The sequence below is a fragment of the Pistacia vera genome, unplaced genomic scaffold, assembly GCF_008641045.1.
Source record: "Pistacia vera cultivar Batoury unplaced genomic scaffold, PisVer_v2 Contig1074, whole genome shotgun sequence".
NCBI lineage: Eukaryota > Viridiplantae > Streptophyta > Magnoliopsida > Sapindales > Anacardiaceae > Pistacia > Pistacia vera.
In genome coordinates, this window is record NW_022195109.1 from 230,707 (window position 1) to 245,122 (window position 14,416).

General features: G+C 34.9%; 1 protein-coding gene across 1 annotated transcript; it reads left to right on the forward strand.

The window, feature by feature from the left end:
• Positions 1-952: 952 nt before the first annotated feature.
• LOC116132770 (calmodulin binding protein PICBP-like) lies at positions 953-5,110 on the forward strand (the record flags this gene model as incomplete). Its single annotated transcript, XM_031418440.1, has 2 exons — positions 953-1,264; positions 1,346-5,110. Coding segments are annotated over exons 1-2 (4,077 nt in total), but the record flags the coding sequence as incomplete, so codon positions are not given.
• Positions 5,111-14,416: the final 9,306 nt, after the last annotated feature.

Below are 14,416 nucleotides of genomic sequence, written 5' to 3' on the forward strand. Positions count from 1 at the left end.
TTGGCTATGAAAATGTCTATTATAAATATATGTTTAGAAGATGAGTGTTTTTTTTTTTTTTTATTAATGAATAAATCTTAAGATTACAATCACAAACTTAAAATTGTATATTATTCAAAACTAAATATGTCTCTTAGCGAAACTTAGTTCTTCCTTAAAAGAACTCCTTTTAGTTCTAAAAATTGTTTCAAATCTATCAAAATAGAATTTGAATGAGAAATATAAAAAAAATTAGGGTTTATGTACAAATGAATGGGATTTTAAAAGTGTTTATATAAAAGAATAAATTTAGTAATTTCATTGGAGGATAAACTTATAATTATAAAATATATTAAATAACCGCTCTAAAAGAAATTGTGATCCTCCGGCTAACATCGGAGCTTCAATAATATGTGATTTTCATAAAAAGTTTGTTCATTGAATTTCTTAAAAAAAAAAAAAAAAAAAAATTAAAAGAAAGAAAATCGCCCATCACATGATTGATGGAGAAAAGTTTGGACTTTGGGGTCCCTCATTGTTAAAAGAAAAAAAGGGTGTACCATCACCGTCAATTACGCATGGAGCAATTATCTTGATGGTCCACGCCAACCATGTGATGTGTTTATGCAAAGATATCTTATTTATATGATGAAGCTTTAGTCCTTTACAGGCCACAATCACATGCAGACATGTCCACACCATCAATTCAATAATGGTAAATGCCAGAATAAAGTGAGAGTCTCATTCAAAAAGAACAAGTCAATTCTCTCTGTTTAGTATGCAGGTCAAGGCATCTTACCAACCATATTCTAATCTGACACGTCAAATTTCATAATCAAACTTACAATAAAATACAAATTACTTTGAATTTTTCTATGCATGAACTTTCTTCTCAGGAAACGAGAATAACTTTTCCAGAACAAACAATTCTCCTCTATCTCAAACTTTGAAACACAAAAAACAAGAGTTAAAAATGGATTCATACAAGGTTGGAGTGGAAACAGATTCTCAAGTTTGTGCAGATTCTGAGATGCTATCTATAAGTGATGCATCTTCTGAGGATGAGAATAGCAAAAGCAGAGGAAAAGGGGCAAATGATAAAATGAAGTTGAGATCAATCAGATTGCCAAGTTTAAGATCATGTTTGAGACCATTGAAATCTCCAAGCTTGTTAGCTGCTTATGCACCAACTTCACAACAGTCAACTCCAGTTGTCATCTCAGATGCATCACCAAATTACAAGAAACCAACGAGCTGTTCCGATGCAAAGAATGGGCATTTTCAGGCAAGTTCTCTCATGCTAAATTTCTGTTTGCTTTATTAGAATTCTGGTGAACTGAAACTGTATACTGCATCCATTTAGCAGAAACCATCAAGAATGTTATCAAGACGCTCTAGTTTCAAGCCGGTGAAGAGTCTAACCAGAGTGTCTAGTACAAAATTCAGGATGAGAAAATCGTCTGGAGGAACTGACCAGAAGAAAAAATTGAACAAGACAAGGTCAATCAAGATTGCAAGTTTTGGAAGCTCAAGAGCATCTGTAAGGGAGGAAAATGCTGAATCTAGTTTTTTTGGCGATGATCAGAATGGAAGAAATTCAAAAATCGGAAAGCCAAAATCAGATTCCTCAACGAGAGTTTTCAAAAGAACAACAACTCTGAGACCTCAGAGGATCTTAACAAAAACGGTGAGTCTGAAACCGAAGAGACCCTCCAAGAAACGCTCACAACTTTCAGACTCGAGCATTGTCAGAGCTACATGTTCTTCTACTCTCAAAGACTCCAAGTTTTCTCCCCGTATTGAGCAACAAACAGGAGGAAATGAATCTGGAGGAATTTCAGCTGTGAAAGTTTGTCCATATTCATATTGTTCTCTTCATGGCCATCGACATGGCAATTTACCTCCACTGAAGCGCTTTGTATCAATGCGCAGGCGTTTGTTGAAGGCACAGAAGAGCATGAAACCAGATAGTCACCCTGTTCCAAAGGCAAAACATTCTAGTAACAGGAGGAAAGGAACTAAGACAAGTCAACTGGTCTCTAATGGAGTATCTGTACAGCAACAAGCCGCCAAAGACAGAAGGGAAAACTCCTCAGTTACTGACGAGGCATTCAGGGTCGAGTTGAAAGGAGAAGGCGCTCATTTTATAGAAGATAAACATATAGATGTTTCTGAAAATCTCACTGACATATTGTTTGGTAAAACATCATGTCTCCAATCAAGATTGGAACAACACATGACCAGTAACTCTCTAGAGGACAAACCAAGCATTCAGGCTGGTTCATTATCGACATTTCAGGAAACAAATGAGGATGAATACTGTAACAAAGCAATAGAACCTGTTAAACGGATTCCTGAAGCCAGTGATAGTAAGAGAACGGAGGAGAAAATTGTTGCATCAGACATTCACAGAGGAGATAATAAGCTCATTCACACACTTGATCATCGTGAAACCATAGATTCCTGTTTACGGGAGGTCAAGGATTCCATTCAAAGTGATAATCTGTCCTTGAAGCTTGATGATATTGTGAGCACCAGCAATGAGGGAGGTCCAGTGGACGCAGCAGTTAACCAGGAAGTCAATGGAGAAACAGTTGCAAGTTTGAACTTGGAAATGTTCAAAGGTTACTCTGGATCAAAAAAAGTTGTTGATGTCAGCACTACAACCAGGGAAATCGATGAAGATTTCGAACCAGATAATCGTTTCCATGAAGGGTTTTCACAATCTGGTGACCCTTTACCAAATTTTACAACTGATGGATGCCACAAAACCCAGATAAAAAAGCAAAACTTTACAGGATTTTGGGGTATGATTTATCAGCATATGGTATCAGGTATTGCTACAGAAGTTGAGACCCAGCTACCTCTCGATGGCAAGGATAAAGAAGAACAAGATGAAGAAGACCACACATTGTCTCATAATAATGATCCCGTTTCTCACCAGAGTCCTTCTGGAACAGATCAAGACATGGAAATGAGAGATGGTGATGCAGGCAACCAGAAGTCTGAGCTCTGGCAGAGTGATGCCATTAAGCTGGTACAAGAAGCGTTTGATAAAATCCTGTCAGAAATTCCAGACCAGTCATCTGATGATCAATCAATAACCAGTGAAACAACTTCAGAACAAGATTTCTTGGAGAGGAAGCAAGTTGAAGATGGAGAGGATAACATCTCATGTTCCTTTGATGGCACTAATGAGAGTGTCGTGCAGGATCCAGAAGAAACACAGCTAACAGTTGTTAATACTGAAGAAAGGAAAGCAGCATCACAGCCGGGGGACAAGTCTAGCCAGCAAATTTCCAAGAACTGGAGCAATCTGAAAAAAGTAATTATCCTTAAGAGATTTGTCAAGGCACTGGAAAAGGTAAGGAACTTCAATCCTCCGAAACCACAATGTCTACCAGTGGAGCCTGATTCGGAAACAGAAAAAGTTAATCTGAGACATCAAACAACGGAAGAGAGAAAAGTTGCTGAAGAATGGATGCTTGATTTTGCACTTAGACAGGTAATTTCTAAACTAGCTCCAGCCCAAAAAAGAAAAGTAGCTCTGCTTGTACAAGCTTTTGAAACAGTGTCTCCGCTTCCAGAAACTAGAACCCATATGAGGTCCAATGCAAGAGCTTCTGCTCATGCAACTCCAGCTCAAGCCACCAGTGAGCAAAATAATAAATTGCTTTCTAAAGCACCATATGCTGAAATGAGTATGAGTTTCAAAGAGACCCCAGACCAAGTCAGTGATTGTGCAAAACAGCTCATTCCAGGGACATGTTCTGAGCTGAAAGAAAGAAGTTTACCATGTGGTGATAGTAATACAGTAATGCGTACATTGGCTTCTGAAGCTGCCCAAGCAAATTTGGAGGAAGAGAGAACAATTGCTTGCAACCCTGATAAAATGGATAATAATTCCATGTTCACAGAGTACCAGCCTGATTTCATTGACTCCTCTCCAACAAAGCTTGAAAATTCGACATTTTCAGATAAGGCGTCCTCAAAGCTAGATGACACCATGGGCACCTCTCATGAGGAATTAGTAAATGGAAAAATCCTCACAGAGATCTATGATTTGCAAGTCAATGAGCTAGATATTAAATTCAACAATGAAAAGTTGGAGACTGATAAGGCAGCTGATGAACAAGCATGTCCACCCAAAAGCTCAAGCCCAGAAAATTATGCAGAAACAACTGCAGTTAACAGTGTGACCACTTCAGCTTCATTTTGTGAACTGTTGGAGGCACCAGCAACAGCCGGCGGAGAAGAAGCTGATCAGAAATATGAAGTCCTCCAAGAGTCTTCTGAACTAGAAGAACCAGAGTCAAATAACACCACTAATATATCAGAAGAAGCCAAGATGGAGAAACAGAAATACAGGAGGCTCTGGTACTTAATATATAAGCACATGGTATCAAGTAACACTGAAGGTGGAACACAATCACTTCTTGAGGATGTTGGCAACAAGGAACAAGGGGGTGAAGCCAACGTATTGCTTGGAACGAAAAATGCAGATTCTTGCGATGATTTATCTGTATCGAACCAGGAAACAATAGTTGACAATAAAAACAGAAGCAGCCGAAAGATTGAACTTGATCAGATTGAAGCCATAAAGCTCATCGAAGAAGCAATCGATGAAATTCAGCTCCCAGAAATTCAAGATGACTCACCTGATGATCAATCAATTACTGGCAATGTGAATCCAGAAATGGAGGCCCAAAAGAAACATGGTGAAGATGGGGAACTTTTCATCTTGACTACCAATGATACTGCAGAAGATACCTATAGAGAATCCAAGAACAGAAAGTCAGACCATCTTAAGACAGTGGATCAAAGAGAACCATGGCTCAACTCTAATAACACCAATGCCCCAGAAGAACCAGAAACAATACCAAAGTTGGGAAATAAATCTAAGCCACAAATGCAGAAGAGCTGGAGCAATCTGAAAAAACTGATCCTTCTTCAGAAATTCATCAAGGCATTGGAAAAGGTGAGGAAGTTCAACTCCCAAGAGCCACGATATCTGCCCCTGGACCCCGCCTCTGAAGCAGAAAAAGTTCATCTAAGGCATCAAAACACAGAAGACAGAAAAAATGCCGAGGAATGGAAGCTTGATTATGCCCTTCAACAGGAAGTTGCTAAAATAACACCAGCTCGGAAAAGAAAAGTGGAGATGCTTGTAGAAGCGTTAGAAACAGTCACTCCAGCTTTAGAAGTTAAAGATCATCAACGGCACAGTGCGGCAGCCTCTCCTCATGCAAAACTCGTACTTGCCTAAGTTATGAATCCATCAGGTAAGAACAGTGACTTTCTCAGTTGTTACTTCCCTTTGTTTGTAGTTAAAGGCAAGAAGCCTCATAACTGTTGTAGTGTCCTATGAAAAAGGAGTCAATAAAGCTACATCAACATAAGCTAAAGTCCCTTGGACAGTAGAGGCTCTCTCGTCAGAAGGATTCAAAGTTTCATTGATAGAAAAGTCCATCACTTAATGCTTCCGATCTAAATTTATAGTTCCATGAGATTCCCTCAATGTTCAAATATAGTAGAGCATCCATAAATAACATAGATCGTCTGTTTTATGGTGTGATATTTTATAATCATGCTAAATTTATCTACACTTATGTTGTGTGCAGGAATATAAATAAGCAGCAGTTTGTTGAGTCATTTAACAGGGCTTTGTAGGGATATTCTGAAGAAAAATATCAGGAGAAACCTCCGTGGAAATACTACGCTATTATCCATTAAGCCGTTTTGGAGAGAGCAGTGGAGGAGATAGATACTAGTCATAATTCTATAGACACTATAAGATTATGATATTTTGTAAATTACAATTCTTAAGCCAATGTGTTTTAGGAGAATAAATAGGAAAGCTACTACGTTAATTTTGTATTTGTTGAAGAATTCATGATGCTTTACAATAGATACTATGTATAGACTATGAGTTTCTTGTGCATTCTAAATTCTTTATACATTTTGTACTTGATAGATTATATGATTTTCAGGAGTATTTTAAATTTTGTATGACACGACCCGTCCCGACCTTCCTTATCCCATAGGCTTCAGCCACACCCATGAGACTCGGGTGATCGAGACGTGCCATGTGGGAAAACTATGAAACATGTTAATGAATTAAAACATCATAAAACTCTTCTAACTGAAAAAAATTATAAGCACTCATTTTTGTTTCTCACAATTAATTATAACATCATTTGTAAATAAACAAATGCAACTGAATTTTTACAAAATGAAACGTATAGTATTAAATTTTTTTTCGTATCTTTTACAATCCAAAACATGAAATAAATAAATAATGAAGAAACATAAACTTTGCAATGGAAAATAAAACACAACTATGACACATATGATGAAATGAAGTCATGTGGATCAACCTTGAGTGAGATTCACTCCTCTGTACGATTTCCCTTCTTGACCTAGTGGGCGTGCAAAAGAAAAACATTTAAAAACGAGGGGTGAGCTATAATGCTCAGTGAGTGGAGAATAGGTTAGTATGTAATGAAATATTTCAATATACAATAAAACATTAATGCTTATAAAATCTCATTTTCATAAACACATTTTATAATATAAACCATCTTTCATAACCAATGCTCAAATCTCTCATTGCAAAAACTTCTTTCTGAAAACTTTTATAGTAACAAATCAATACTCATGTTCTCTAAAAAATCTCATTTCTTAAAACATTTCATAGACAGATAGCACTTGCATTTATAAATTTCAATTTTAAATTCATGATATACATATACATATCCAACAATCTCTCAATTACATATGAAAACTCTTATCCAATTAGCACCTAAGGGGTAAATTCGTCCAACCTGACAAGATCTAACATCACACGGGTTGAACCACTAGATCCATTTTGCGAGGCAGAATTGGTCACCGGTCAAGCCTTCGACCCAGCAAAACGATACATCGCTCGGGCCGACACAATCATATCCTATCTAGTGATATTTGCCTCGCTCGAGCCTTCAACCCACTTGGGCCGGCAAAATCATGTCTAGCGATATCTACCTCGCTCGGGTTTTCAACCCACTTGGGTCGGCAAAATCCTGTCTAGCGATATCTGCCTCGCTCGAGCCTTTGACCCACTTGGGCCGGCAAAATCCTGTGTAGCGATATCTGCCTCACTCGAGCCTTCAACCCACTTGGGCTGGCAAAATCATATCATAGACATGCGTAGAATCAAATCAATATCATAAGAGGGATGTGTACTATATATGATGGTTTGAAAACTACTATCATCACTATACATGCCTTTAACTCACCATTTTACATAAATCTCATGCCTTTATTCATCAAGAAAACATATAACATAACATTAAATTCTCATGTGCAGTATAAGGCTAAAATGCAAGTTTTCAAAATGATTTCTTAATAACACTTTAGCCCAATTATCAACAACAAATTTCCAATAAAAAAAAAACAAAAACTCAACTTCTCATGTAAACCAATAACATTAGCAATGAATCATATTTATATAAAGTAAATCACTAAACTATGGCAAATAGTAAACCAAAACAACTCATTTGAAGTTTATAACAAACAATTATTTCAAAATGAAAGTTAGGGTTTAGATTTTCCACTCACCATTTTGGTGCTTGACCCTTAAGCTAAAAAAAAGATTGAAATCCTCTAACAATGCCCCCACTTGCCTCCCTATATACAAAATCTAATAAATCCTCCATATATAAGTGCCCCTAAGGTAACACCTCATTATTAAATTCATTGGACACTTCACACACCAAAAGATTAACCTTGCTTCTTCTTTAACAAAACTGTCTCATAACTGAACATTGGTCACTCAGATTTTTCATAAAAATTCTATTTATCATTTTAAGCCATAATTTTAATGGGGCCTTCTAGAGTTGCATAAGTTGTTCCCATAATTTTCTCAAGTCATTCTAGAATTAATAACTATTTAAAACACAATTTTCTTTCAACTCATTCAAATCTGCCAACTGTTTCCAGAATTGAGGTTACTAAAAAGTAAAATTCATAACAATTCAACCCTTAATCTAAACCTCATGAAACTCTCCATAATAAAATTAGGCACATATAGGATTTAACAGAATTTAAAATCACTCAATTTGGATAAGAATAGATGCATCAAATCATTTTCCAAAAATACAAGCTCTGCAGAAAACGAAAATTTCAGAATTGACATGGCAACTTCAAAAATCCATATAAAATTCAATCCTTCGGGTTTTTGAGTGAAATAAATTTCTAAACACTCCTTAAGAAGCCTACAACAAGATATCCAAATTCAGCTTCAATTAAAAATCCAAAACATGTAAACAATTTTCGGAATCCCAGATTAACAGATTTTGCGCAATAAACCCTTACATAAAAAATCATATCTTTAACCCATTTTTGTTTAGAAACACATTTTTGTTTAGAAACAATATGTATGTTCTACCCACATAAAATTATTGAAATCAATCTCCCTACTTTAATTCACCCTCATGCCATTGTACTCAATCATAAACAACACAATTCAATTGAACTAAAACTCATCAAAGAGAGAAATTTTAAGCTTTGCTCACCTCCCATATGCTTGATCTTCCTCCACTTTTTGCGATCACCGGAGTACTTTTGTTCGCCGGCAGCCACTTTTCCAACCACCTTCATCGTTCTCTACTCCTCTCTCTCTACATTCACTCCCTTCTTCCTTTCTTTCTTCTTTCTCTCTTTTCTTTTCTCCATTGTCTCTCTTTTCTTTCTCTCTTCCCTATCTTTTCTTTCTTCTCTTCTTTTTCTCCTCCCTTTCTTCTTCTCCCCGCCGTTCCTTTCTTTTCCCTTTTTCTTCTCTTTGATTGATCACTATCTGGCAGATTTTTTTAGTCCTCAATTATTTCGGTTATTACCTTTACTCCCTTAAAAATTTCAAAATATAACACTTTACGCCCAAAATCACAAAATAAAATTCTATAAAAAAAATACGGGGTATTACACTGTATTTTCTAAATGACTCTGATGTTACAATTTTTTTCCAGCAGCAGGGAAATATATGCATGTCTACTTTCTAGCACAAGACAAAGTGGAAAGAAAGTTGATATTTAGATTAAGTAATAAGTGCAGTGAATAAAAGATTACATAAACAGTGCTTTATTCCTTGAACAACACAAGATTGCCACTGAAGCTAGTCTAATTTCTTGAGAGTAAAAGATTACAATGTTGTAGAACTCACATTAATTGAAACAAACAAAGACATCAAAAAGTAATTACCCTTGTAAGCATAATTATCAGGCATACGATGCTTAGTCTGGTTTTACCTTCTTTTAGTTTTAGGAGGAGTTGATCACCTAAAGAGGCACAACCAAAGCAATCCTACTTAGAGGTGGAACAAATGGGCCGGGTTAGGTGGGTTAACCATAACTCAGCCCGTCTCAATCCGGGTTCAACCCGGCCTGAGTATACCCCGTCAGCTAGGCCAACCCTTCATAGGACCCAACGGGTTTTATATATATAACCCATCCAATCCATCGGGTTGGAGGTTTCAACCCGCGGGTTGGACAAAAACAATTAAAAAAAATTAAATTAAATATTTTTTTTGCAAAAATTCATTTTACCCTTGAAATATAACCACTTTATAATAGTTGGATGGGTCTTTTTGGTCATTTTCTTTTCTTTTTTTTTTTCCCTATAAATAGGGCCTAAATTCTCATATTTCCTCACATCCCATATTCTCTTATTTTCTCTATTGAAATCTCTCAATCTCTTTGTTGTCAATTTGCTCTCATTTTAATTTTTATTAGTTTTTGCAATTTTCAATTCATATTTTCAAATTTCAATTCTCCTTCTTTAATTCTTTATTTCTTCTATATCCATTTTTTTTTTTTTAACTAGAATGGATAGATATTTCTATCCCATCAATTTCGATGATGAAGAAAATTATCTTAGTCCCCCTAAATTTACTAACGTAAATATAGTAGATTCAAAATTCAAATAGTTCCACTTTTCCATTCTCAGAATCTGATACACCTCATAAACCCCCCCCCTGTTGCTATAGCTCCCGATAATTCTAGAAGTCGTTCTCGTAATCGTTGTCCTCGTCCAACTCCATCTCAAGCAGAAGCTAGTTCATCAACTGCAGTCGAAACTGACGATAGACACAAATTAGATGTATGGATGCATTTCGAAAAGTTTTATGAGACAGAAAATGGAGTTCAAGGGAAGAAAGCAGATGCAAGTATTGTGGAAATATTTATAAAGTTGATAGAAATAATGATACTAGTACTTTAAAAATGCATGCTAGTAAACATATGAATCAACATGGAAATAGAGAAACCAATCAAACTCAAATAACTAATATGAGTACTACTTGGTGCTATAATTCTGATGTACATAAGGAATAATTAGCTTTATATATTACTGCAACTGATCAACCTATTAATATAGCTGAAGATAAATATTTTAAAAGTTTATTAAAAATTCATTTTTTCCAGGATTTAAAAGTTATTCTAAAATTGTAATTAAAAATGGTTTAACAAAATTGTTTGGGAAAATGAAATTAGAATTAAGAAATAAAATACATAGTTGTTACATTAGTGTGGCTCTAACCACCGATATTTGGAGTGGTAGAGCTAAACAAAATTATATTTGTGTGACTAGTCATTATTTTGATAATGAATATAAATTAAATAAATTTTTGTTAGGATTTAGATTAATGGATGTGGATCATAGTGTTCAACAAATTTATAATAAAATTGTTGAAGTTTTCGAATATTATGATATTGTTCACAAAGTGATAAGTTTAACTTTAGATAATACAAGTGCTAATAGTAAATCTATAGATTTTTTTTTAAATAAATTTTCCTTTTTATAACAATTTGAAGTCTATTCACTAACGTTGTGCATGTCACATTACTAATTTAATTGTAAAAAGTGGTATGAAAAAATTAGAAATAATATTGATAGAATTAGGAATTCTTTAGCTTGGATTACTAGTAGTAATATAAGAAATGTTGAATTTCAAGATACTTGTATAAAATCAAATATATCTCCTAAAACATTTGCATTAGACATGTCTGTTAGATGGAATAGTAATTATTTAATGCTTAATTCATGTTTATCTTATGCAAATTTAATTAGTTATTTTGTAGCAAATAATAAAAGTCCTCATTATTTTGTAGAAAGTGATTAACATATAGCTAAAAAAATAAAATTCATTCTTTTCTTAAATTTTTTTTATCAATCTACTTTAAAACTTTCTTGTGTATATTATCCTACTAGTTCATTCGTAATACATACAATTATAAAAATTTCAGATTTATTTAAAAAAAGTAGAAACAATAAAATTTTAGAGAGACCAATAAAGACAATGGAATTAAAATTTAAAAAATATTGGAAACCCCTTCCTTTTCTTTTTTGTTTAGCTGTCATATTTGATCCTAGAATTAAATTAGCGAGGTTAGAAAATGGTTTAGACACGTTAAGTGAAAATTTACGAGACAAAGCATATGCCAATCAACTAAGAGAGATAAGACAGTGTCTTGTAGAGGTATATTTGCAATATGAAAACATGTATGGGAACCAGTGAAGAGGCAAAATACCCGAGGAAGTAGCATCAGAAGATACAAATGAAGACTTCAACTCCTAGAATGCACTTAATAGACCGAAGAGGACCCAAACCCAAATCAAAGCCTCCTCTTCAGAGGCATCAACAACAAATATACTATCATCCATGCAGCTACAGAGTAATGAGCTTCACCAATATTTAGTAATGAGCCAACTTTGATGTCTTAGAATATTGGAAAACCAAAAAAATTATTTTTCTGGTATTATCAAGACTTGCCCTGGATGTTTTCTCTGTTCATGTTTCAATTGTCTCATCTGAACAAACATTTAGTGCAAGTGGAAGAATTTTAAATGACATGAGGTCTAAACTTTCACCAAAATTGATTGAAGTTCTCACATGTTTTCGAGATTGGGAACAGTCGAACCATCAGGATCAATATGAGGTTGTCGACGATACTTTAATAGAATCATTTCAATTTTGTAATTTAGATGTTACAGATAACGGAGGTCCTAGTCAACCCTCAAATTAGTTGTTTTATAAATTGTAACTTTATAATTTGTAAATTAACCATTAATTATTACATTCTTTTTTCCTTATCAAGTTTTTGTCCCAAATGGGTTTTTCTTGGTAAGGTTTTTAACGAGGCAATAATTGTTGTAATTTCTTATTTCTTATTTTATTTTTTGATAAATGAATAAATCTAATTTTTCTTATAATACAATTTAATTGTATTAAAATTGAATTAATATTTGAAATGTTAATTAAAAAAAATAATTTAATTGAATTATTGATATTTGAAAAGGTAACTAAAAAAAATTACACAGAGGAAAAAAATTTAAAAAAAAAAAAATTATGAGCCTTTTGGCCAAAGAGGCGGGCCTCACCTGGCCTGCCCTGCCCTTGTTGGCAGGCCGGGTTAGGCTCGACCTACAATTTTGCTTAACCTGCCATGGGTCAGGTCGGGTTGGGCGAGGCGAGTTATTTTTCCATCTTTAATCTTGTTGCATTACATTAGGATATTTTAGAGAAGNAAATTATGAGCCTTTTGGCCAAAGAGGCGGGCCTCACCTGGCCTGCCCTGCCCTTGTTGGCAGGCCGGGTTAGGCTCGACCTACAATTTTGCTTAACCTGCCATGGGTCAGGTCGGGTTGGGCGAGGCGAGTTATTTTTCCATCTTTAATCTTGTTGCATTACATTAGGATATTTTAGAGAAGTATACTCTGTTAATGGACCCCACAACCATCAAGCAAGAGGCTGGTTGATGTTGGTGAGCTAGGTTAGGTCTGGCCCGCAATTTTGCTTAACCTGCCACGGGTCGGGCCAGGTGGGGTATTTTTCCACCTTTAATCTTACTGCACTACACTAGGATATTTTAGAGAAGTATACTCTGTTAATGGACCCCACAACCATCAAGCAAGAGGTTGGTCGATGTTGCAGTTTGCTGATAAGTTGTACATAAGCTCTAGTAAACAATTCTCTCCTATCATTTCTCTTTTTAATTTTTTAATTTATTTTTTTCCGAAAATGAACTTCTTTTTTCTCACATTCTTGTGTAAGGTGAAACAGTGCTAAATTGCCAACCAAAACGATGTTTCAATCTTCATTACAGTAAATATTAGACCTGGCAAACGGGCGAGTCGGGCGGGTATGGGTCAGGTAACAACAGGTAACGGGTAAAATGGACACGGGTCGAAAATTTTCATGGGTCGAGAAATGCATGACTCGTACCCGCCCGTGCGGGTATAGGTCGACCTATGGGTCACTCGCATAAGATGGAATTTTCTGCATTTTTGTTTTTACCCAGCTTTTTGTTATGCAAATTTCAATTTTTTTCCCTATTTTTTGTTATTCAAATTCAAACTTAAAGATGTAAATTGTATTAGTTTAAAAACTTGGTATAAAATTCCTTTATTAGGCTTTCAAAACTTGGTTAATTTGATTAAATAAATGGATAAACACAAACTTGATTAAATTTGGCCAAACATCCTTAATTCATTATCAACATTCAACATATATACATAGTAAACACTAAACACTAAACACTAAACATACGTAGTAATTAGTAAACACTAAACACTAAACATATAGAATTGTTCAACCAAATACTAAACATAGTAAACACTAAACACTAAACATACCTAATAATTATTCAACCAAACTGACAAAGTCTATTACACATTGACGGTGTTAGAAGCCGCCCTTGATTCCCTAATCTCCTTCTCTGCTTAGGTTAATGGCACAACAAGCTGGGCATCATCAATTTCATCTTCCACATTTAACAAAACATAAGTTAACTGACTGTTGAAATTTACAGGAGAATTAAAATCAAACCACAGCCACGAAAAAAATGAAATGATAAGACACTGGTGTCAATGATGGGGCTCATTTTTCCTCCCCTGTTTTGGTACATAAGAAGTGACTCGAGTCTGTTTTATTAAAACAATTGTTTGACTAAGACAAATGTTTTAGTTGATGAATGTGGTTTTTTTAACACTTGAAATGCTAGTGGACAACGTATAATGCCACAAATTAATAGCCAAGTTTCCAGAACATTCTGTATACCCCATCTTTATCTCTATCGAATTTATTCTTCTTTCGACAGGCGGAAGAGAGACCCATTGTCATTGTGCTCTTCAACACTCAAATTAAAAAATTGGAATCATTTGATTCCGAAAGAGTCTCAATAAGAATTGGTTAATTAAAGTAAGCGATTTATTATTGACTAGCCTTTTAAATTAAAGAGATTCAATCTAACACTCTTTCTCGTGTCTGTCAACAATGCTAATGCACATGGGTAGCTCTGTGTGTAAACTATTCTACATAGACTACACTAGTACACCAAGAATAAACACCCAGAATGAAGAAACTAAAGTAACCAGAATGTATGTAAGAAACTAACCAGGCATTGAC